The sequence below is a fragment of the Corvus brachyrhynchos genome, unplaced genomic scaffold (assembly GCF_000691975.1).
Source record: "Corvus brachyrhynchos isolate BGI_N302 unplaced genomic scaffold, ASM69197v1 scaffold94, whole genome shotgun sequence".
NCBI classification, from domain to species: domain Eukaryota; kingdom Metazoa; phylum Chordata; class Aves; order Passeriformes; family Corvidae; genus Corvus; species Corvus brachyrhynchos.
This window is the reverse complement of record NW_008238330.1, coordinates 10,607,807-10,633,641: the sequence shown is the minus strand read 5'-3', so window position 1 is coordinate 10,633,641 and position 25,835 is coordinate 10,607,807. Positions and strand designations below refer to the sequence as shown.

Genomic DNA, 25,835 nt, shown 5'->3' with positions numbered 1-25,835 from the left:
GCATGTTTGCAGCAGCACAGACAGCACTGAAAACACTAAGAGAAAATCCTCAGGTAATGCCATAGCTAGAACAGATGAAGCACTACTTAGCAGGGCCTGGCTATGTTCTCTTGAATTTTGGACATGTTTTGTCAGTTCTCATCCATACTTCTTTGTTAGTGTAGCTTTATGGTTTGCATACATTTACTTCATGGCAGAGCATTTGCCACTGATGCCATTTTGTCTGTGCAAGTGAAGAGTTGTGCAGTCAGTACTCCTGTTAGCACCGAGCTTGGACCTCTTAGATATGAATTACAGCAAGCCTCGATGTTCAAAATGCAAAATATTTTGTCAGAAAATACTTTTGCATTGAAAGGAAAGTGTTCTTTTCCTGAACCATAGCAATTACACCTGATCTCTGCTTCTCAAGTCCAACATAAACTTTCTGGTCATAAGACAAAGAATGTCCCTCTCCAGGGAATGTAATGCCCTCCTGATGTAGACACTCATGTGAGAAGCTGGAGCTATAGATTCAAGTCCCTGGTTGAATCAGACAAAGGGACAATGTGAGCTGGTACTTTTGTAGATCCTAGGTGAGGTTTTGTTTAGGGTTTTTGGTTTTGTGGGGTTTTTTATTATTTTTTTTTATTTTTTTCCCAATAGAATTTTAAGCAAATTCCTTACCCCAGTGTGGAACAGAAAAATATTCAAAATGTTGACAATTTTCTTAACAGAAAAAAGATCCTGCCCTTTATCCAAGATTGCAAGGAGCTCTTTATTTAAGAGGTGTGTCCTTCAGGAGGAAAACATGATGGGTTAGTTTGTACATGTAGGATTCGGCAGTATGTGCTGTTCTGGAACGCCTGAAAAGTGAGAAACAAAGTCTCCAAACACTCCCTGCTGCAACAAGGGAGCTTTTGCATTAGCATGCAGGTTTTTGGAGCTGCTATATCCACACTGTTGTAAAGACGGAGGAATGTGGGAACACACTGTAAGCTCGTTTCTGCACTGTCTCCACTCGTGGGGAGTGAAGTTTGCAGTTTGGGACAGAGGGTGGTTCTTATGCTGTCTGGAGGACAAGGACATAGGTTCTTCCTGGCCGTTGTGGAGCTTCCCTGGGTGGGGAAGGTGCTTGGGGCTTCAGTAGGACTCTTACTATCTTCTGCTAGACTCAGAAGAAAGGCTTTGTTTTGTCCTTCTCCATCTTTCTCTCCATCACCCACATAAGAGTTGTGAAAAATCACTCCTTATAAATGCTCTTCAAATAAATATATGTCTGTGTGTTTAGGTACACACGCACTCACACGTGTGAGTGTATGTGGGTTGTCCTGGGGGACGTGCAGGTGGTCAGCAGGTGGAGAGCACTAGCATGTAGCAAATGACCCAATTAGTTTTCCCCTGTTAGTCCAAACAATGCCAGCCCTGCTAGTTATTTCTGGAATGTGTTACAGCAGAGCCATGTTCAGCAGACTAGCTTTGTTGCTAAGGAATAGTGGCAACCAGAGGGGAAAAAAAAAGCTGATTTCTAAGCTTTTCAAAACAATGTCTGGAGGGATTTCCCTCTGGACTTAAAGTACATTAATCTTTCTATCTCTTATCTGAATTGCAGTGTATTCATGTTCAGATATCATAGCTTGGCTGGGGGAACATTTGTAAACACAGACAAATGTGTTTTCTCTGAGTATTAGGGTCTTTTTATTTAAGGAAAGCAATTCAGCCACTTCAAATAAATTCTTTACATCTTGTGATTTCAGGAGCTGGGAATAGCTCTGGCTTGACAACCTCAGGTACATGGGGCTTTTGTTTTGCCAAACAGCTTTTCCTTAGAAAAGGGAGAAAGATGTTGTTTTTTCTAATGTTTGGTGAACAGATCAGCAGCTGGTCCACAAAGAAGGAAACCTAAGTAATATGGCAGCAGTGTAGAGTTTTTCACGTCTGTGTCCATCCATATGGGCAGAGGGATTCTGCGGCACCCTTTTATAATTAGGTAGAATTAATCCCAGTGGTGGTTGTACAGCAGAACATGAGTTTGCTGTTGCTAGTGAATGGTAATATCTGTTCATTTGCAGAAATGGGTGGATTTTGGTGCCTAAAGCCGCTTTGCTGCAGCTGGTCTGTGATGAACATATTACATTAATGTCTTAACTGTAGGTTTTTTAGCTGCTGTTCAATAAATTGTCTGAATTGGAGACTGCATCTTTCTTGAAAGAGCAGCAAGAAATAAACATGAAAGTAAAGAAGAAAATTGTGAGAGAGAAAAGTAAATCTGTGTATGCATCCCATCAATTGGAAGCATCACCTCTATACTGATAATTTGCTTAAAGCATCTACAAGAGCCAGGTACAATTTATTCCTGTAATAGAAGGGGGACTTTGCTATGTGTGCTTGTGGCATACATGAACTTATCCAGAAAACTGGATAAGTATGATATTAATACATAAATAGCATCATAAATATGAATTACTACTCAACATAGCTCTCTGTTTTGCCTTCAGATACATGCTACAAAATTAAGCTTGTTTCAATAAAGAGTGAAAAAATAGAAAGTTTGATCAAGAAACTGTTTCCTGCTTCGAGATAAATTCTCTGTAGCTAAAACATTTTTTGTACCACCAGAATTATAAAGCTGAATGTAGATTGTGTAAGTTGTTTTTTTTTTCTTGAGTATTACTGTCAAGAAAATCTATAAAGATTATTAAAAACTGGCTTCCTCTCAGCCCTTTCATTTGTAAGGATACAAATGTGCCAGTCTCAGCAAACAGATGTCCACATCATAACAATCATCATCACAGTTGGCTTGAAACCTTGCCTGCCTCATAAATCCATCTAAGGACTGAAGAGACGAGTAGTTTTACCCCTCTTGGTCTCTCTTAAGTCAGACCTAAAAGAATAGCAAAGGAGAGTAAAAAGAAATCTACTTTGTTCCTTGGATGTTATATCGTATGGGTTTTGAAATCCCATGCTCCCTGTTGCTGTCCTTTAGGGATATCTTGTTATTAAAACAGACTTGTAACCAAAAATATGTAGACAGTGTTGTTGTGTGATTGTTACTTTATTCACACAGTGCCGAGCCTGGGAGGGGGATGCATTAAGGATTTAGTGCAAAAGGAGTGGGAGAAGGAATTCAGTTTTATCCCCAGACCTGGCACAAGCACTTGGATCACTGTGAAGGAGGAAACTTACCAGAAGAGGGAGTTGATCTGAGTGCTCTTGGGCAATTTTGGGGAGCTTTGTGCAAATTCTTTTACTGACTCCTATAAGGGTGTAAGTCAGACTCATTGGATATGCCTGGGATCTAGCTGTGTGTTTTTCAGATACAAAGATTGCATGAAAATGCAATTTTCTGAATCCTGGCTTTTTGTCTTTTCTCTGCATAACAACTCTTAAGAGCCAAGAGTGGGTTTACAGACAAAATAAGGTGTTTAGACCAATACTTTATTGAGGAACAACTTAAAATTTGCTGTGGGTGCTATAGCTTATCAGCCACCAGCATATGCAAGATGTAAGAGCAGGATGCTTTGGGGGTGTCTTTGTTCCTTAAAGGCTTTGTGGATTTACTAAAGCCTGAGATGTCTGCCAGTCAGCGTTGGTAAGTAGTGTCTCACTGCAGGATGAGTGTGGAGATTGCTGAAATGCTAAAGTCCCACTTCACAGATTATGGTGCTGTTCAGTGCCTGTGCAGAGAACAAAGAGGCTGTATCTCAAAGGACTTTTAATAACCCGAAATTGGGTTTTTTAGGGAAAGGACTGGGTGATTTTAGACTACTACGTTGTAGGGTAAGGTCCTGTAATCCCAAACTACCACAAACTGCTGTCTCTAGTTTTTATCAAGAGTTTATGGTGCCACAAATAAAGTCTACTGTGGCACTGGGATGGGATAGATCTTTCCTTACAGTCCTAAAAGTACTGTGAGTCTGACCTGTATGAGGAATCTTGCCGTTATGTGGTGTGCTGTGCACAGCATGTGTGTCTTCTGCTTCTTGTGCTGTGACCTGTCTTGTGTGTAGGATGGTGGGGGTGGAGAGAGGTGTCTGGGAATTATTTGTCCTTCAAAAGGGACTGCATCTTGTCTGCTTATACAGAAATGATAATGCTGAATTTCTTATACCGTTAATTTCCATGGCAACGAAAAATAATCTCATAAATGTGGGATTATTTCTTTAGGATCAAAGAGGGGAGAACCTGGGCTGTGAAAGAGAAAGTTCTTTATTTAGATATCTTAGCTGCAGGAGGAGTAACAAAACGTCTCTTGAGATTCGCACATATTTTGCTTTTATTTCTTGATCACCTACAAACCCAAGCCTAAAATATTAAGCAAATAAAAGCTAGAATGTCCATCTCTCTTACTGTATTATCTAGTCAGCATTGTTCATTGCTTCTGAGTGCTCAGCAGACAATGAAATAATTGCAGTGGAGCAATAAAGTATATTTAAAAGAAATCCCTTCTGGCTCTTAGTAGTGCCCTCGCACTAGCCAGCTGGAAGGTTAGACCCCAAAAAAGAGCACAATACTGTCCACGTTGTGAGAATAGGTGACTCATCCCAAACAGCTCTTAATGGGGGCTCCAGTGGAAATATTTCTTCACAGCAGGCTGGTTGGAGGGCAGCAAAATCATTCATGAGCTTGCTGAAGAATTCTAGGTGGAGTCCACTGCAGTTTTCCCCATGAGAGGATTGCTGCAAGCATCTCAGTGTCCTCAGCTTCTTTTCATCACATGTCATTTTGAAGCTGTTTGTCTCTCACATACCTACTTACATACTGAGAAGCTACAGAGGAAATGTAGGTTTATAGAAAGGGGCTCACCAGCTGCCATTTTTCCCCAAAGAAAAGCTGCAATTTAACATTAACCTAGCAATTAAGCAAAAATTTACGCGAACATGCTGCTTTCTTGCATAAAAATCCCTCTCAGCAACTCTGAAAATTATCTACGAGAAAGGTAATAGAATAATTCCCAGCATCTTTGATTTGCAAAAGCCATTTTCTGGCATGATTGACATTTCCTTTGTGTTAGCATGGGAGGCCATAGAAAGAGGAGTAATCTCTCTAATGGGTGTACTCCATGCTGGTGCCTGGGGTCCATGATACATTTGTCAGGCTTTAATTAAAGCTCTGGAGTTGAATTTCCACAGTAATTAACTTTTATTTTCAGTTATACTATGTCTCTCATTTTTGACACTGACACTTTCCTGTTAGAGATAGGGGTAGCAATTGGCACAAAAAAAATGAAGAATGTGGAAATGAGGCATAACTTAAGAAAAAGCTTTGTATTTGCCGTGACTTCTGAAAGCAGACAAAATTGCGTTTTCCTTCCAAGCTGTTTTGTTGTAAGATACCTAATATGTTTTCTCTTCTGCATAAACACATATCCTATTCCCCTGGTTACCCTTCCTTATGCAATGGCCGGTAGTAAACAAGCAACTTTTGTTCAGTACATCCATGTTACAGCAGGTCTTTTGCATTATGTCTCACAGAAATACTTCGTTACCTTTAGGCAAATCTTGACTTTTACGTGTGAATGTGTGCTAGGGAGGCTATTCAACCATTATTTCTGGACTTCAACTTTTAGTTCAGTTCTGGGTTGGATTTTTAAGAGTAAATACCACAAGAGTCTACATTCCGTTGTCAATGGTGGGTTTGGATTGCAGGAATTTCTGTCTCATTGAACATACACACTGCTTTTATTAATAGAAGTTAGGCACTTGAATCTGCTCTTTAGATTTCAGGTATCTTTCTCTTCCACTTTTAATTTAGGTAGTTTTCACACATACTGGGAAGTACTATTATGTAGAAGCACAAATAGCAAAGTGACAGAGTCACTGACATTTGGCTTGGCCTTAACAAAACAGCCTTTCCAGGAACAGAGAAATGCAGACCTAGAATCCAGTCCCCTTCTGCCTGAACCGCGGTATCAATAACTCTTTGACAGACCCACTGAGCTTCATTTTAAAAATTAAGGGGTTTTCTTTACACTACTGTGGTCTAAAATCTCTGCTATTTATTGACTGTCTTCTGATTTCCACTCTGAATGTGTTCCCAGTTGGCTTTCAACATGTCCTCACATGTGCCAGCCGGCATTTTCCAGTGCTCCCAGGTGAGATAGGTGAAAGCCTCCTTGCAGGATGCTGTAATTGAGTTTAAAATTCTGAGAAAAAATTAATTTCCCAGGTGTCCGAATGTTGTCTTGTCTCACTCTCAAGAATAATCTTCCAGAGAGGAGGTGGCTGCTTTCTAGCTTTACTTTTCTCAGACCTGTTGGTGTAAACTGACTTTGGAGTTTGCTTTCTGTAATTTGCAGCAGCATCTTCTTTCCCAAATACTTGAAATGTATCCCTTGTTTCTAAACTGCAGATCTGGTCTTGCTGCCATAGCTCTGAAACAGGTGATGGAACAGGCCCTCTGAATGCAATACTACCAGTAAAAAAGCAGCTAAGAATAGTATCACTTCTGAAATAAAGCACTAGAGATAATTAAGCAGAACAGTGTAGTAAATCAGTGTGGCACTTAAGGGCATGGCAAAGGCCATGAAAAAGAAAGGTAATAAATTGTATGGTGAGAGATGCTACTTGATCATTGTTTGCAATTTCAAGCTGTGTCTCCAGATTTCATTTTAATATTTCTTGTGGACTGAAAAGCAAGTGCAGAGCTGAACTGATGTTGATAAAATAGAAGAGTGGAAGCTGGGGAGAGACATGGGCTATTCAGGCATCAAATTCCTGTGAAGTAATTCTGACTAGCAATATGTTTCCAAGTGTTTTGCCTATCTGTTTTATAATGTGCCGGCTCTACTCACACCTCACAGAATGTGTCTGGGTACTGTAAAATCTTTTATGATATTTTTTCTATACTTTCTCTTTTTTAATTTGTCTTGATTCTTCCTTGATTCTACCATCCCTATACTTCATGTCTCCATAAATTATTTATCCACTGTCTATTAAAATTGTTCATTGTAGATAATTTTACCAGTTCTTTGATCAGCTTTATCCCTGAATGTGCTTCACTGCTAGCATCTGTTTAGCAGTGCTGTGTCAAGGACTGAGTGGCATTATTTTACATGCAGTTGCTCTAGAGATGTCATGGAGAGGAATCTCATCTATGTGTTCCACTGCAATATCCACTTGGAAGAGAAACTTGGGGTTTGTTTGATTTCTGACCCTGCTCAGGTTCCCAGATCTGATTTTGGACTAACCTGTGGTTAGTCACCCATCCTATTTTAATACAGGACCTAATCCCAACTTTGTTAAGATTAAAAAGGAGCTAATGTAAATGGCTTACATGAGATTCCCAAAGATGAAACTTGCCTCAAATCTGCCATTAAACTGTATAATATTTCCTCCAGACACCATGGAGTCTTGCAAAGAAAGAATTAATGTGCATGGGTCCTGCATTGGTAGAGAGGAATGGCCACTGATGAGGTCACAACTCTATAAACCATGTTTGCAGCATTGTTTGGAAACTCATGTGTGATATATTGTGTTGTATATCATTACTATTGATCTTTTTTGTTATAAGTACATTTCCAAAGTTTCCTTCTTCATCTGCAGAGCATTTTATGCCATAAATGTATAATGCAGTTCTTCCAGGATCTATCTGTTTTCCCCATAGAGCTATTAATTAATGTTTTACAGAGAAATCTCTTACCAGGAGTAGGGTTTCCTGCCTATTAGTTGTCCTTTGATGGAGTTTTTCAGACCGGTCTGAGTTCACTTTGATCTTGACTTCCCCAAACTCACAAGCTTGAATGGGAAGCCCTGTAGCTGACTTAGCTGTGCTTGATCCAATAAGCTCTCTCAGGAGGCTGGATTTATTCCCTAGAGCATAGTGCCACACTGTGTGCCTTTTGCCTTCAGCCAACTCACATTTTCAGTAAAATAGTCTGTCCTTATCTGCAAAAGGCTGTGTAGATGTAATACTGATACGTAGAGTGAATGTGTCTTGCCTGGGACTGCAAGCTCTTGGCTCCCTGGGGAGGTAAGTCTTTATATGTAGAAGGTATCTAGGAGCAACAGTTGCATTCCCAAACCTTTAGGATGTTTGAAATCTTGCCCTTCATGTGGAGAAACAGACCACATGTGCATTCATAATGCTTTTATAGCATATACTGAAGGTGAAAATGCACTGTGACATTGACTGGAATCATCCCACCACACGGGGAGGCTTTCAAGGCACCTGCTAATCATTTACAGCATCTGTGGTCTTTCTTGACTCTTGCTGTAGCCAAAATATTGTCAACACAAGTTAGCTCAGCTGCTTTGCTTCCATGTGCTTAATATCTGTGACAAAATGAGCATCCATTGTGAACAGGATTTAATATTGACCAGAAATCTCAGGCTGTTGATGTTGATACATAGATGTCTCAGTCAAGAAACAGAGTGAGGAAATACCTATCTGAGTTTTAAATCTATGTGTGTAATTTTATTCTTTTCACCTAAACTGTAAATTAACAGGCTACAGTCAATCTGTGCACCTTAGTCCTGCTATAGCTGTTTTGTCTCAAATAAATAGTTCAGTGTTCATGGCCAGAGAAAGACAGAGAAACTGACCCTGTTGTTTAGTGGACATTTTAGGGCATTCTCACTACACAGAGGAGACTCAGGTTTTGTGTCTTATTTTTACAAAATGGAAAAATATCTCTAGGAGGGCAGGGAGGGAAGTCTTATGTTAGATAAGCCTTATGTTGGCATAATGATGGGTTAAGTACTTATCTAGCTAGCTTAACCACCAAACTGGAAGGAGCATTGTTTTTCTGAGAAAAGAGTTGAAAGGCCATTTTTCCATCCAAGAAGAGTAGTCAAATATCTGAAACCTCAATTAAAGAAAAAAAATTTGAGGTGGGAAAAATATCTAACATCTCACTGAACAGCACAGTTGTACACACCATCAGAAAGTGTCAACATCATATGTCACTCTTCAGTTTTATATTTCTACAGTTGACAAATCGGAGATCGGGGCAGCACTGTGTCAGCTCTGCTATCGCTGCAGTATTCTAGGCCTGTGTGCTGAGGCAGTAAAAAAACAAGCCAAAGCTTTAGCTCCTGTGTAAGCAATGATTCTCCAAAATGCACAAGTAGGTGAAACTGGAGTAAGAAATTGCATTACTCCTTGAATTTGCACTTTATGTCTAGTGCAGTTCCAAAGTGTAAATACATGGAACTTGCACATATGGTAAGCTCACATATACAAATTGTCCTCCTGCTGACATCTGTAGTGCTGTTTGCATGGCCAGCCTGCTTTTGGAGCAGTTAAATGTCGGTAGAAGTGCCACAAACCCTAGGTAAGATAAATCAGAATATATGGGTCTCATCTGCATTCATAGCACAGTGGGAAAGACTTAACAGAGTGATGAAGATGTAAGAAATGGGAGCTTGCACAATGCAGGTGCTATGTGCTAAGTTACTTAGGCATTCTGAAGATGAAGATATGTCCTGTTTTTTCCTGAATCTGTGATAAGAAGGATTATTCAAAGCTGCAATTGATTCATGGATAATGCAGACGTAGTATATTTTCACTGGAATGCAGAGAGAACTGGTTCATACAGATAAGTTTTTAGAGAGGAATGGCACAAGATTTTCTTTCCAAGTGAATAATCAAGCATCTGCATTGCCCTCAAAATGTCTAATATTGACTTTTTCCAACAAAAGAACATCAGATTCAGTGGACCACTGCTTTTGTGACTGTGCCTGGTTTATAGATCCAGTGATCACTATGACAAATCCCACTGGTTTTTGGTGTGAGGTACGCTGTTTTTTCAAGACAACATTAAATGCTTTATATAAAGTCAGTCTCCCTCCTAGCCCTGACAAACTACTCCAGGATGGCTCTTTGTTTGCGTTGTTTCATGTGCATTTAGCCTTCTGGTGAATAGCAAGTGAAAGTTTTGTTCTGCTGTGTTACAGCATGCTCAGTTGTACTCCTACCTGGTGGGAACAGATGTATCTACTTCTCCTTCTTCAGAAATGCCTTGCAGGGCTTTGAGACTTGAAATGGCCTATTATCTACCAAATAACAGATGTCTTCACAGATTAGCCTCTTGGAGTAAAAACACAGGCACACCACACAAAAGATGATGATTAGCTAGTTGAATAACAATAGACAAACTCCAATGCAGATGTACAGGAAACAAGGAAAGGATCAGACACTTATATTTCTATTTTTCTGAGTTCATTATATACATTCATTTTTACAATGACATCTTAATGTTAAAGCTGCCATTACGCAGCTTTCTGTTTCAAAGCTTCTAACTTATGATTTTTTCAAATTAAAATAATGTATTAATATTTCTCCCAATTACATGCTGATAAAATACTTAATTCAGTTTGCCTACAATTAATGCATTTGTTGCAAAAGTATTCCATATGTTAGTTTAGGTTTTTCTTCAAATAATTTTCAGTTAAAGATTTGCATTCGGATCTTTCAATATGAAGGAGATTGAAGAACGCTTCAATGATAAATCCTGCAAATCATAATACACCTCTCGGTGTATGGTTCCAGCAGAAGCCAGAAGGTTTACTCACATAATTTGGAGTGAAGCATATGAAGAATCAGACACATTTATCTACAGGACTTCCCCTTCTTGATGGTCTGATTGCCTCCTTGCAAAGACTCGAGTGCCTGCTATGGTTAGGTGGTCAGAGTCTTCCTGAATGCAGAAAAATATAGACTCTGTTGACCTTGAGTCTGGTAAAGGTTGCCTGATACCTATTTTAGTCTGTAATTTTTTTCATTTCAGTAAGAATAATTTAGTCTCTGAGAGGAAAAAAAAAAAAAAAAGAACAAAACTGGGGGACGGGCAATCATATTTCATTGCATTACAGTACATTGTATTATTTTGTGGGATTTCCATATCACAGATCAGGAAGTTGAAATCTGTCAGGGAGAGAGGACAATGCACAACAAAAACTAAGAGGGATTTCTGTAGTTGAAGTCAGGGTTAGCATTTTTTGCATAGTAGTGGAAAACTGCCACATTAGACTGCATTCTGGTCTGAAAAATCCTTATCCATGTATGTTTCTTTAAATTTTTCAGCTCAGCTATCTTAGGATTTTGTCAGAAGAGAGTATGCTTCAGATGGAGGAGATACGAAGGTTGTGGCCATGGCCTAAGTGGTTGACGCGTGTATTGAAATGATTAATAAAGGATAGGGCCGGGCTTTGGTCCCCATGTAAGGGAATCTAGGAAAGGGACAAAGTGATTATTAGTATGTGGGCATAAAGTGGTGAGACAGAGAGAGAAGGAGCAGAGGAGTGCTGAGGAGGAGAGGATGGGACATTTGAGAAGGGATGGAAGCAATGCAGAGGAGAGAGAGAGGGGTGGACAGGATTCTGGCAGTAGAGACCAGACTAGCAGTAAGACAAGGTCAGGTGTTAATCAGCCTAAGGGTTAAAGTCTGGGCTCAGAACAGAAAAGTCTCCAGTTCTCTGGAGGATTGTGTGGGTGTCAGTATGGCTGTGTTACACAGTCTCTGAGTTGGAGTCTTTTTTTTATCATTTTCTTTTTTTTTTTTTTAACTGTTTAAGTTACACTTAAAAGCCGTTGAAGGGTACAAAGCAAAGGTCTCAAATGTGGAGAGATTTCAGTCAACACTGCTCAGATGAATCAATATTTTATTTTATCACAGTAGTTCATTATGTCACCTCTTCCTCCCGTAACTGTACATCATTCAGATCCAGCTTTGAAGCCAGAGTTATTAATTTCCTGGGGAGCACTTCTGCGGCTCTCATTATTGCGGCATCCGAGTACTTTAAAAACATTAATGAATTTGTCTTCACAATGTGCCGATAAGGTGAAATGACATTATACACCAGGGAAAATGATGCACAGAATCATAATGTCAACAAAGGACATTTAATTTAGATGCCCAACATGAGATGTTCATGCTCTGATTTTCCAGAAACAGCACTGGATCATCCTCTCTTTGTTCTGGAGCTGGCTTCTGCTGAGTCCATCACAGTTGGAATTGTTCCATGCTTCCAAAGTTCAAAGCGCAGGTGTTCTGTGCTCTGCTCTAAGCAAACAAAGAAGATGCAATTAATGACGGCCTGCACAGAGTTTGGGTTTTGTGCCTTCCTTGGCATGAGGCCCTGGGACAGAGACAGAATCCAGTTCCCCAGGGCAGCTTTCCACTGCCCTAGGCACAACCATGGTGGTTTTCCAAGCCCTTACCTCAGTCTTGTTGGACTGTCCAGTGGTGAGGCAGCAATGCAGCAAACAGCAAGTTTCTTCTTGTTGTGACCTTGACTTGCTGAATGTGTGCAGTCAGTCCTTGCTCTTACACTGAGTGGGGCTGAATAGTAGATTAAAAACCAAGCTATGTGAGTTTATTATTTGCATCGTTGCAGCGTGTACAGACCATAGCCAGTGCAGATTTTTTGCACTGCAGGGATAGGTGCACCAAAAGGGTATGCTCTCGTACCTTCATATTGATTCCTATCTTCTGTAACTCTGTTGTGGCAATCTTAGCACTCAGGAGCAGGGGCTCCTGAAGCAGAGAGAAGCTGCAATTTTATTTGAAAAGGATCCTTCATTGTGTCCCTGGGTGGCCTCAAATTGTGTGAGCTGATTTGGGATGAGGTGAGAAACACGTCACACAATACACCCGTGGCTGGGCATCTCCTGTCTTTGTCCTTGCAAGGCTGAACTCATGTCTCAAGTGCATTGCACCCAAAAGACACAACATATTTTCCCCAACTTTTTACAGCCTGTAGAAGCAAAGCCATGGTGCAGTCAAGCAGGATATGGAAGAGGCAGTCTCTATTTTGCTGAAAGACTTTTCTTTAGTAGTAAAAGAGAGGGATAGAAAGGTACAGAGAATGTTTTTCAGATGCACAAATAGAAGTTAGGCTCTATTAGCTTCACAATGAGAAGGGAGTCTCACTGAAGTCTGTACCTGCAAAAATCCTGCTGTATTAATCGAGTGTCCCCAGAATCCTCTCCTGTTCTGCTCAAGACCATTCTTCCCATTTTCCTTCATCAGTTCGTTTTTATATGGAATCTCATTGTGGTGGAACAAAGTCACTGGAATTACTCTGGGTTTGCAATCAGCATCTCAGAACATGGCTTAGCCCATTTCAGTTGTAGTGTAGCAAGTAATACCTGACACACCTGAAACTGTCCTCGTTACATTTTAGCTGCAGTCAGTTATTCAAGCAGATGTTTATTTATTAAATCCACCTATCAGTCCTTCACCTAAGCAGTCTTATTCTTTCCCTGTCTGGGCTCTTCCTTACCTCTGTCAGAAAAAAAAGGAACAGCCTTCTTCAAATGGTGCCATTTGCTTGCAGTGCTTTATGAATCCTGAGCCAGGTGCTGCATCTATGCTGAAATCTCCTGTCAGGGTCAGTGGGCTTCACCTGAGGAAGAACTTCACAGTCCCAGGCAGTAAATGAGACTCTTCACTAACCTATTAGAATAAGCTGTGCATCTGAGCATAATCTTACTTGACAGCATAATGTGTTTTTAGATGCTGGTGGTTTGAGATTTCCCATTTTTTAAAGATGCGTTTCCTTCTGGCTTACTTGCACCTCTATATATGCCAGTGAACCTTTTGAAGGAGGAAAGATGAGCTGTTTAGCCAGTAGCCGTCTTGCTGGCTGCACAAAGTGAAAGGGAAGAAAATAAGACACGGGATGCTAAATCCTCTCTAAAGCTACAGACCTGTCGTGTAGAGCTAAATCTGTCAGTGCCAGGTTAGCATCTTGCCCTATCATCTTACCCTACCTCTCCTTCTTTTGCCTTCAGTCCCCCTCTCCAAAGCCTTAAGTTGTAGACATCACGTTGACACAGACTAGAGCATTATTATTATTCAGAGTTGCGTAAAAAGTGAATTTACATTGAGTAAAACCAATAAGCCGTGGTGCTCTGACATTTAATTTTCCTGGAAATTCTTCCTATTGAATCAGACAGCACTACATGCATTTTCAAATGGAATTCAGTGTTTGCACTACAGTAACCTTGTAGGCAGAAGAATGAATAATTTGGAAATTATCAAGAGCCTATTTCCTGCCACCTTCCTTCAAGCCTAAATTTTTATGGGGCTGTACTTCTATGTGATGCCATGTAAAATCTTCATTTTATTTCAACCCACTGTCTCAAAATGGTGTGCAAAATAGTCTTCTATAAAAAGGGTTGCTATTAATGGCTGGTTCACTGGTTGGTAGTCTCCTATTTTTTCTGTGGCCATTTCTTCCTTTGACATCAAACCCTGGGAAAGTTGAGGATAAATAAATGGTGTCCTTTGAACTAGACAAGGTTATAATAAACTCTGAGATGAAATGTCAAGTCTAAGCAGGTGTACTATTCTACTTTCCAGTGTATGTTGATCAGCCTGCCAAAGCAGAGCAGTCATATTTCAGAGCTCACTTTATCGCCCTTCTCTTCTTACCATATTGAATGTCTGATTATAAAGGAGGTTGTAAATGGCTCTGTTAAAAGGAGGTTTAACCAGAGAGACGTAGGTCAAGACATCATCTTACTTTCTCTGTCAAATGATTATGCATTTATGCATCCATCCATCCAGATCTGCCAAAAATGTCCCTATTCTTAGATCTGAAGTTGTTATAATTTCATAGAAGCAGCCACTTCAGACAGACTTTGTCTTTGAATTGATAGACTTCATTTCAAGATGAATGGGTGTTCTAAAATAGCTGAGCAAAGGAAACCAGCAAACACTCCACTTGGGAGTGCCCCTGAACTAACACCATGTCATGTGGGCAAGAGGATCTGGCAAAGCACACAATGAGGTCTTAAAAATGCCCAACCTTTCACATTTGTTTACCATACTGATATTTTTACTAAAAATACTATTATGAACCATGTTGGGTTTTCTTGGGATTTATGGCCTGTTAAAAAAGCTGGCAATATAGGTTAGTATTAAATACATTAAAGCACCATTGAGACTGAATGGTTAAGAATTCAAAAGGTGGTTATGCTTTCCTACCATGCTTTTTTCAATTATAATAAAATGTTTCTTTCAATCTTAGGTACTTGTGTATGTCTATTATAACCTGTCATTGTGAAATTAGATCCTTATGCTGTACTTACACAATATGATTAGAGCTGGTTCAAAACATTCAATCCAAAACTGACATGGAAATAATCTTAAACATATATTTTGATGAGAAATTTAATATGATTTTTTTTTGACTGAAAAGAAAAAGGAGATATGTTGTGTATATATATATATATACATATATATATATATGTTATATATATATATGTGTGTGTATATATATATTTCTTCTTTTTTCTTTTTTTTTCTCCTTTTATCACTGGGAGAGGCATGCTAGTATAAATAGGGAAGGAAAGGCAAACAGAAAACATAGCTATCATCTATACATATATACATAAATATATATGCAATTCAAAATTACAATAATGAATGCATTGCTTTTTATTTAATTTTTTGTGGCAGCTGAAGTGGTTATGTTCTCCTTAACTGTGGGGTATTGTTTGGTACAACCAAAATATGTGGGCAGGGCACTCTGACCTGATTCAAAGTTCTTCTTCTTCACCCATCTTCAGTTTTCAGAAAGGCTGGGTCAGCATCTGATGGAGCCAGAGAAGCACTACATTGGCATCCTTCACGGGTGGTTATTTCCTCTGTCCTTTATAGATGTAAACCAGCCTAGGGAGTTGAGAGGCAAGGCAGAATGGATGGGTCTTGTACTTGGGTCTGCTGTGCTTATCTTACAGCAGGTCAGTTGAAATTCCCCTAGAGATGGCCCCCAACTTAATTAGCCTATCTCCATCTTTTTCTTCTTGCATATCCTTTAATCTCCTTAATCTTTACAGTCTCTTGAGGAAAGTTAGTACAAGGGACCTTTTTTACAGATGAAGTTTTCAAAGCCAAACCTCAGTATGTGAGATTTTTGTCAAAACAATCAGAGTCACTTTCCTCTCTTAGCTTGCATCTTTAGTTCCCTGTAAATCAAATAATGCTGATGGACAATATCGAGCCTCCTTTGTGGTGGTGTCTTAAGGGTTATTTGTTTAGCTGGTTAATTGTGAGGTTCACTAAAGGGAAGATGATCTTGCAGTTAAGATGTTACATTGAGATGTTTCCATCTCTACTATAGATTTCCTTTAAAGTCATCTGGGGCCTGTGTAATACTGTTTTCAGGGCTCCAATACAGTATGTTTGACAGCACAGGACTTGATTTTAGAAGTACTTAAGCATCTTTGTGAAACTGGTATTTTGGCCTGAATTTCAGACATGCAGAGCATGCATACTCCTCTTTGTGTACAGCTGATGCTTTCCATTCTTGAAAATTTGTCAATCTGCCTTAGGAATACAGCGCCATATTATAAGAGAGGGGAAATAGTACCTTCTCTTTTGCGTGCTTTCTTTCTTCTCTACTTGAAATACTTGGATTTAATCAAGCTGAATAGTGTGAAAAGCTTGGTTTCAGCTGCTTCACAAAGGTAAACCCCTCTTCCACTCTCCTATGTTTATTATAATGCAGGCAAAGCTATTTGCTTGCCTGTCCTTTACATTAAGTCTTTTTTTATTGTATATCCTACACAATGGGAACAAGAGAGTAGTTTAACACAGCTGCAGAGAAGTTAACCCCATAAGCCTTGAAATCTCTGTAGCTGGAAAAAGCTCTGGGTGAGATTCCTTTTACAAATGTTGACATCCTCATTTTCAATATTACGGGCTGAAATCCATTGATTGACCTACAGCCGTCTGAAACTCAGTGGAGAGAAACAGCCCCACATAAGGGATGGGCCCCCTCCTCCCAAGAGAGGCATTTTAAACAGGACATAGGCATCAGGCTTCAGAGGAGCCAGTCCCTTGCTCTCTGCAGAGAGAGTTTCAGTGAATAAATTAAATGTCACATCCACAGTGTGGACATCCCGAGGCCCGCAAGATGCTATGGAAGATCCTTCAGGGAAAACCCACCATCACAAGAGTGATGTGGAAGTAGAGCTTGTTTCTACATCCATTCCCTGCTGTGACTGAGAAGGAAGAACAAGCTGTATTTTCCTTATTTTTCCAGAAGTTATAGAGATATCTTTACTAACATTGTCTTGTGTGCTAAAAAAGTCTTTTAGCAGGAGAGCTTCCAAAGGTTATAAAGTTTCCTGTCAAAGAGCAGGCAATTTCCACTGCTGAATGCTTCTTTGGTGTAGTCCAGCCAGTTAAATTTTCATCACGATCTTGAATATTAAAAGATTTTCTTTGGTTTGGCTCTCATAAGACCCACAAAGAAAATTCTGAAAAACTACACAACTTAGTCTTAAATATGTCATATTTCATTTTTTAAAAAAAAGTCTTTTCAAGATGACAGTGAAATGTGCTTTTCACTAAGGACTTTTTCTGTACAACTTTCTTGACTCAGTTGTTTCACTTTTTTTTTCATGTTGTATTGTGAAACATTATTCTCCTTGAAACTCAGAGAAGTTGGACTTTTTTTCTTCAGTTATCCAAAACAGCATGTTTCAAGGTGTACAATAAAATTTCTTTATCAAGGTTTCAAATGCCCATATATTCACATGTATTGAGGGGATTACTTACTAGGAAAGAGAATATTGCTAGGTGTCCACAGGGATTTCAAAAAAAAATTTCCTATTTCATCACTGAATATTTTATATTCAGTCATATACAAGTTTTAAAATGAGCACAGAATTCTTCCCCTCTCCAACCCTAATATGTGTTAATGACCAAATTCTAATTATCCCTACAGCTGCTAAGTCAGTTTGGTCTTTAGGAAGATGTTAGCTTCTCAGACATGAATGATGTAAAGGAAAGGCTTCTTCTTTTCTCATTCTAAAAATTTTCCAAAATGGTCATGTCTCTTGTGAAATGACCTTTCATTTCTGCCCTGATATTTTTCCCTACCCCTTGAATGACTGTCTTTTGCTGTTCAGTGATTGTTCATGAGATGACCATAGATGCCAAGACATTAAATAGCCAAAGGCAACAGCAGTTTCACCTGGCCTTCTCAGACTAAGTCCATCCCCTGGCCGTGGTTGCTTAGATGTGAGGTTCTTCATGCCCATCTGTTTTTATGACAGTGAATCCCACGATTCTAGGCCTCTCCCTTTCATCAACGTGCCCCAGGTTTGACATGTGAACAAAGGAGGATGGTGAAGGGTGAGCTAGCTGTCAGTGTTCTCCACTTGCCACACAAATGACAGTAGCCTTTAAGTGGTCATCTTGTCTAGAGTTGTTCATGGAAACACTGTCACAGCCGGGAGGAGGGCTGTGGGAACACAGTCATTTGGACTGTTATGTTAGAGAGATGGGGGATGGCGACTTCAACAGTTACTGATGAAGTAGGGAAGCTGAGGAAGAGGAAGAAATTGCTGTCAGGGTTTCCTTGAGTATCGACACTACTTTTTCTGTGTGTTTTTCTTGACTGGTGTTTATCTTTGTGCTAATGGGGAGGTATGGATTCAAACACCAGTACAAGAAAAACCACAGCCAGCCTCAGGCCCAGTGGGGATTGTAGATGTTCTGCATCTGAATTCAGAGAGGCGAGGCTTTGGGAAAGTTGGGGTTTTGTTCTGGATGCTCTGTGGTTCTCTGCTTCCAAGTTCTTGTCACATAGGATGCAAGAAAGGCATGGTAGTAGCTCTAGTTCAGTTCCTACCTGATTATTCCTTATGCACATATGACAAGGCCTGCACTCCACCACCAAGACTGGTTTTATTGAGCTGTGATATCCTGAGGGTAGACCCTACTCTGTGGAGACTTTAGGAAAGCAAAGGGTGTACACTTCTGAGGATAATTTTGGAAGTAGATATGAATTGCTCATTCTTAGATAAGCAAAGAGGAATCCACTTCAAAAAGTGCTGAAAGAACTAAGTATAAAGTGGACATAAATATAAAAAATGCTGCACTCAGGATGTTATGAAGAAAGATGGTGATGGTGGTTTGCATGTTCTAAGCAGTGGGAAATAAATCACAGCAAACAATGTGGCACATGTTGAACAAGAACAGAGAATTCTTACTCAGAGGAATCTTACTGCTGCAAGTTAATCATCTTTTTATTAGCATGCCCTGAAGCTTTTTGGGATATAAATTTTGCAAAATAACATCTGGATTGTGGAAGTAGGCCATAAAATTAAGAAACAAATCATGAAAGCTGGAAAACATAAAGCTGTGCTTGAGCCCTGTGTAGCCAAGAAGAGGATACCTGCTTCATTTTATGAGGCACACTGGAATACCCACTGTGACTAACCTGTGGGAAGCAGTGGATGAAGATCTTGGTGGTGGAACTTACACTGGGGGAGTAACTCCTGGGGGTGCTCCCAGCTCTCTTGAGTTGTAAGTGAGGAGCCTCTGCTGTTGATGTCTTGTAAGAAATTTGTTGAACATCCTGGGGCAATATTATACTGAAAGGATCAGGGCTGGGTTTCCTTGATAGGGGAGTAAAAAAAGATTAGAGATGGAAGTACTTCTGTCTCCTTTTTCTCCTTCATTTTCTGCAGAAATACTATTGTTGAAAACTGTCTGTGATGCAGCTTTTTCTTTTTTCCAGAATGATCCATAGTGGAGAGAAGGCAGTCAGGAATAGCATAATGAGGTTGATGTGCTTTATGGATGGGAGTGGCATGTCTTTTTCCTGTCTCCTCTTTTCATTACCATTTTTCAGCTTCATTGTTTCAGTCTCCTTGTTTCCATTTGACAGACAATGAAAAAGGGTTCTCCACTAACTGTTAGCTTTGCCTCAACGTGTATCTTCTGTTCTTTCTCCTCTATTTTTTTCTTTAATTTAAGGTCTGGTTGGCATTTTTTTTCCCATCAGACATAATGAATGGCTGGGAGCTGTCAGCTGTTTTGGACTCTTTTGTCTTCAATCCATCATTATGTCTTCATTGTCCTCTTTAATTTAACTGAGATGTTGAGGGGATCACTTACTGTGAAAGACAATATTGCTGGATGTCCACAGGGATTTCACACATCTATTCATCATCTTGGTAAGATAAACTATATGTGAAATATTGTGTACTAAAAAATGCAAAATATGTTAGTCCATTTCAGACACAAAGTGCTTAACCAATATTTTTGAATACAGGTGTCTGTGGTGAGGCATGTGACACCTTTTCTGCATAAAAATTTCCTCTAATTTAAGTATTGAAGATGGGTATTTCAAACTTGAAATTGATTTGACTACAAACTTGCACTAACTTTATTACTTTGTTTCAAAGTATGTCAGTAGGTACACCAATATGACTTGCAGTATAGAACTGGAGTGAAAGTCCTAATTACACCTTTATTTCCTGGTTTTCAGAGGGAGTTCAGAGCAATTGGGAGCATGCCCATTCACGTGGAGACCAAAATCTAGGAAATTAAGTTTAGAATACTTTAAAAAAAAAAAAAATCTCAAGGATCAGGTATATTTGTATCAGATAATTCCCTCAAATACTCAGAATGGCTTCTTGAACATTAAAACTCAGTATGTTTCAAAATTAATAATGTGGAGAAGTCTGCTCCCAAAAAACCTCAGGGAAGAGTTGGAGAAATGAGTGAGGAGTATGAAATTGATACAAAACTCAGAGACTCACATTAGATTTTGGATTATTGAAGTTTAGCATGCATTTTCCAACTAAATTTTTTTCCAAGACCACTTCTGTTTCTACTCATCCTTTTTTTTTTTTCTTGTAAGTGACAGTTTGTGTATTTAAACAGGTGGTGTTACTCTGGTTTTAAATTAAACTGCCCAAAGTCAGGAGCTGGCTGTGTGTCTGCATTTTCCATCTGCATATGCACAACTTTGCTAATCTGTCAGTGCCTAAAATTACATACTTGCATACCTAAGAGAACACGGGTTGGTGAACTAGGGCACTCTCAGCTACCAGCCACTCAATCTGTAACCTTTCTTGATTGTGATAAATAAATGTATTTATCACAGGAGACCTGCAAAAGATTTTCATAAGATAAAGACTCCAAAATCCAGGGAAAGAATTTTTGGATTAGATGCGCCTGCAGGGCCATGCGAGAGTATTGTGATGGCTGGACATAGGTTGATACTCGGAAAGGAGGTTTCCTGTGCAGCTATTGAAATGTCTGACCATGAGACTTTGCTTTGTCTTCTTAGAGGTACAAAAGAATTGCCGTGATTGGAAGGTATTATTTTAGAGACTGTGGCAACTTCAGAAGTCCTTATATCCTATAGGTATAGATTTGTAGTGTAATAATATTAATAATAATGACAGCAATTCAGCTCTTCGTTGCTATCTCTCAGAAAAGTCAAGGTAGTAAATGATTGCATGGTAAAAATGGCAGATGAAATTCTGTGATGACAATTTCAAAGTCCCATCCACAGGCAAAAATTAGTCCTAGCTCTAAATACCTGAGGATAGACTTCAGGTGAGTTATTGTTACTCAGCAGTCAACTCTATAAAACAGTGGAGTGGAGCTCATGAAGACAAAGAGAATTGTAGGCACAACTGGAAAGAGAGTAGAGAGGAAACAGGAAATATCACTGCAATATAAAACTCCAGTACACACTCAAGTTTGGGTGGCTGCATGCGATTTTGTTCCCTACTCCTCAGATCTGAACTGGAATGGATATGTTCAGCTTAAGGCATGGTAGTTATCAGACATAAGGTATATCTTGTTTATGAAAGAAGCAAAAAGACAGGAATTCCTCAGCTTGAAAAAGAGATTCTAAATGATGTAATGAACGACTAAAATTGTATGAACTGGAAGAGATAAGTAAGGAATAATCATTTTCAAGTTAAAAAAATATGGCACCTTAGGTAATTTATTCCATTCAGGGTTGCTAGAGAGAGAACAAGCTAAATCAGGGTGTAAAGACTACCTTGCACCGAGGCTGTTTCACAAATTATTTCCCTGCTGTCCTGCTTGCAGCTCATGTTAAAGTTAGGGTAATGGGCTTGCTGGAGCTTTCACCTGGGTGGGTGCAGCAGTGGTTCCTCTGTTCTCAAGTCAGGTCTTGATTCAGGGACTTAAAGGGCTGGTTCTTCTGCCTCAATTTTGTGCAGCCTTGATAATCATTGCAAGCAGTCTCTGCCTTTGGCAAACCATCATTGGTGTTCCTGGGATTCCAAAGTTATACAAATAAATCTTATTAGATGTCTCTTGCCTGAAAGTAAAACAAATCCTTGTTTTTCATATATTTCCTGTATACAAGAAATAAGGTATCAAAACTGTGGAAAGCTTAATTGCAGTGTTTTCCATACGTTTAAATACAAATTAGTTGAACTAGATGATCAGTGTGGGTCCCTTCTGACTGAAATGTTCTCTTCTATTATGCCCAAATCACACTAAGGACTTGGAAGAAATTGAGACATTGTAAATTAATGGCAACATTTCATTTACGTATGTTCACTGAGTTCTCTATGTATAAATTTATGGCCACGTGGTCAAAAGTGTAAATCTTCTAACTGAAACCAACAGAAGAACATAATTCAAGTTTTTCAGTGACAACCTTTGTTTCTTTCCCCATATGCACACTAGTTCATATTTCTTAGCACAAGTTAAATTACCGGTCTAAATAAAGATATATACAAAAGCATACAATTTATTTTAACCACAATACCAGAATTTATAAGTAAATACCTTTATTTATTATGGGTAGCATTAATATGGAGATGGAAGAGAAATACAAAAAAAAATTGTGGTTCACAGCCAAGAACTGCATCACGTCAACATTGCCAAGCATAGTTCAAATTATACAAAGCCAATAATGTCCATTTAGGGTTGCAATTTCAGATTTTCCCTTTTTTCCATTGTATTTTTATGACTTCAGATGGGTTAGTGCTTGTAAATCCTGTTTTAACACAATTTATTTGTACTTTGTAAGAGTACTTGGGTATATGGTAGTGTCACGATCCGCTAATGCAAGCGGGGGTCGTGATGGTTCGTTTATCGATCTCAGAGTGTAAAAGGACACAAGAGATTTCAGTTTTAATCAAAGCAGTGCACCTTTATTAAGTGCCCACAACACAGTAATGCGATAGAAGAGAGTAAGAGAGAGAGAGAGAGAGAGAGAGAGAGGGAAAAGAGGGGCAATAGCTACCAACGGATGAGACGAAGTCCTCGTGGTCTTCCGCCAATAGATTCGTCTTCCTTCCGTGGGGAGATCTCCGACTCGGTTATTTTAGAAGGTCCCTTTATAGTCCTTTTCCGAAGCGAGGGGCATCTGGCCAAGAGGTTGGGGAATCTACAGCCATTGTTATGGGGTTCGTTGCTTTGGGAAACAGGTACAGGACAGACGTACAAGACAGGTGTACCGGAGAGGTGTACAGGACAGGTCGTTCCTTTCCGCTTCAGCGCAGTCCTTCCCGCCTGGGCAGCAAGAACGGCACAGTCCATTGTGACCTGCACTAATTTTCCTCAGGAATGCGTACCAGTTCCCAGTGGGCACACCCGTAGGCAACACTTGGCAGACAATCCCACCTCAGCCAGGCCAGGACTGCTGTGTTCAGTCTCTGTCTTCGGCGATGATCGTGAGGCAGATGAGGGATTTTCGGACCGTCTCTTACAGGTAGCTACACTGCTGGTGGCTTATATGGTTTTTTTCTCTTCCTGCATGTATTTTTATTAATATCTTAGTGGCTGCTAAACACAGACCTTTTGTATATGCTTCTTTGAAGAGTGCTGTAATAGGCTATGTGATGTCTGTTTATGCATAAGGACTGAGGTTTTTTTACTACATCTGGTTTGTCATTTGGTAAACCATAAAGAAAAAAGGGCAAAAGAAGTCCCTCAGCAAGCTTCCATGAGAAAACTATGGCATGAATCTAACATTGATTCTAATTAAAAATTGGAAGATAATTTACAGGTGATTGCTTCTATTAAGGAGAAAACACCTAGCAACTACTGGCATTTCTGCAAGTTACTGAGATGTTTTTAAGGTCCAGTTTTAAATGGAAAGTGTCGGAGAATCCAAACACACAGCATTTGTGTGCATAAATTTCCGTGTGGACTAACTTAACAAAACCCATGCATCTTTTGTTACAGGCTAAAAAGTCATGATCATTTTGAGTTTCCACATAAAAGTCAAACATAGTTCTTTTTTCACAAACTCTGCAGCATTTATAAAGTTCAAAGGTGTTATTCATTGGTTTGACTTGGTTATCTTATGTCTTCAAGGTTGCATTTTAAGTAAGCTCTGAAATGACTCAGAAATGTCCCTAGGAGTTCAGAAGATGAAACTGTGTTGAATTGAAAGATAGAGGATACTACATTTTATTTAATGTTGACCAGGGACCTTTCAGGAAGGTGATCTCAGTGTCCTGCTTTTCAGAGGTTGTTTTGAATGTTTAGCAAATTCATTTTTCTGGAAAAAAGAGCTTAAATGCTGTGTTGTCTTTGGGTACTCAGTGCGACATTACTCACAGCAGTGCTTTGGGACCACATTTGCTTTTCACTTCTGATTTATGCATTTGTTTTCCTCACAGTGTGAATAATTAATATCAGCATGATTGGGATTTATTTTTTCATAATATTTTTTAAGCCAAAGTGAAAAAATATCCATGTCAAGTATTTGAAAATACCATCTGAGGACACATAACATGTTACTAGTTACTCCCCAAGTGGTCAAAGGCAGGGAGGTAGGGTGGTCACATATTTTTGCCACGTAGCATTTTCAGACAGCAGGTGCAAGAATTATGAGATCCCTTTCTACACCAAGACAGTTCTGTTTAGGAGAAACAGAAAATGTCTAAAGACACAGAGAAGGTTCTCCAGCCCAGGTAGCTGGTGGGATATATCAGGAAGGGATATGACCTGCAACAGCTGACTAACATGAAGCTAAAAATGCCAGGACAAAGCTGTCCTCTGTGCTACCATTTCAGCAGAGTATGAGATCTCCTCCATGCTGGCACCACTGAAATTTTCATTGGGGAAGGAGGGGGTGGGCTTTCTACTTGTACTTCTTGAGGGATGTGAAAAGAGGAGGCTCAGGGAGAAAACTACAGCCCCATGTGCCCAGCACAGTGGCCTGGTGGTGTTTGCATCTTGCGTTTGCTTCTCCGCTGAGGACTCTTTCTGCAAATGAAAAAGACTCCTATAAAATTAATTTTATCAAGCCATAAGCACGACATGAAAGTGATTTTCAGTGTGTTTATTTTGTATACTCTTGAGAAATTTTCCCGTTTGGCCATAACTCTATCCGTCCCTGCCAAGCTCTTGGAGAGCATGGCTAAAGAAGCAAAGTGCAATTAGGCAATTTCCCATTGCTTATCAATACAATTTTCCTGTGAAGCTTCATCTTACTTTGTAATGAACAGGTACATCAAGGCAACCTATATTTTTCATACATAATTTTCTCCTTCTCTTGATTTTTTTTGACAGAATCATGAATAAACTGGCAGACCAGCAGGACCACATGATACCATGAAGAGAAGCTTACAGGTCCTCTATTGCCAACTGTTTAGTAAGTAAATATTAATTTTTATTCTGTAAGAAGGGAACTATTCAAATTCTTACGTAAGATAGTAATATTTATGCAGGGCACAATTCAAGGAAGTACTTAACCATGTGTCTTGCTTCAGGTACCTGGAGGAACCATATGGAAGTTAAATTACCCTGTTGTCTGAGATATTGGGAGATGTATTAAAAAAATGAGTTGAAGGATCAGCTGATTCTGCAGAGCTTTGTACAAGATTAAAATTTATTTGCTATGTCTTGTAACTGTGAACACCCTCAGAAAAATGAGATGTAGGTACAGAGGATGGTGGCTGGAAGAAATAATGCGACATTTTTGCAAGAGGGATCCATCCCACTTTGCATTTCTGGTGGTTGCCACTCAATAAAAGATGTATGAGTGAGGAAAAATCTAGACTCACACAGACCTAAATTCTGTGCCACTTCCTGAGATGACAAATTTCTTTTTATTCCTAAGATTTGGCTTTCTAAAGAGTCCATCCAGTATGAAAGTCCA

The 25,835-nt window shown here is 39.4% G+C and overlaps 1 protein-coding gene across 4 annotated transcripts in view; it reads left to right on the top strand.

Annotated features, from left to right (window-relative positions):
• The window catches only part of TMEM108 (transmembrane protein 108), a 165,235-nt gene that overhangs the window by 56,072 nt on the left and 83,328 nt on the right, over positions 1-25,835 (top strand). For all 4 annotated transcript variants that reach the window (XM_017734537.1, XM_017734539.1, XM_017734540.1 and 1 more), the window contains one exon: positions 25,247-25,328. In XM_017734537.1, the coding sequence (XP_017590026.1) occupies positions 25,289-25,328 (40 nt within the window). In that variant the 5' untranslated portion in view covers positions 25,247-25,288. The remainder of the gene's footprint in view (positions 1-25,246; positions 25,329-25,835) is intronic.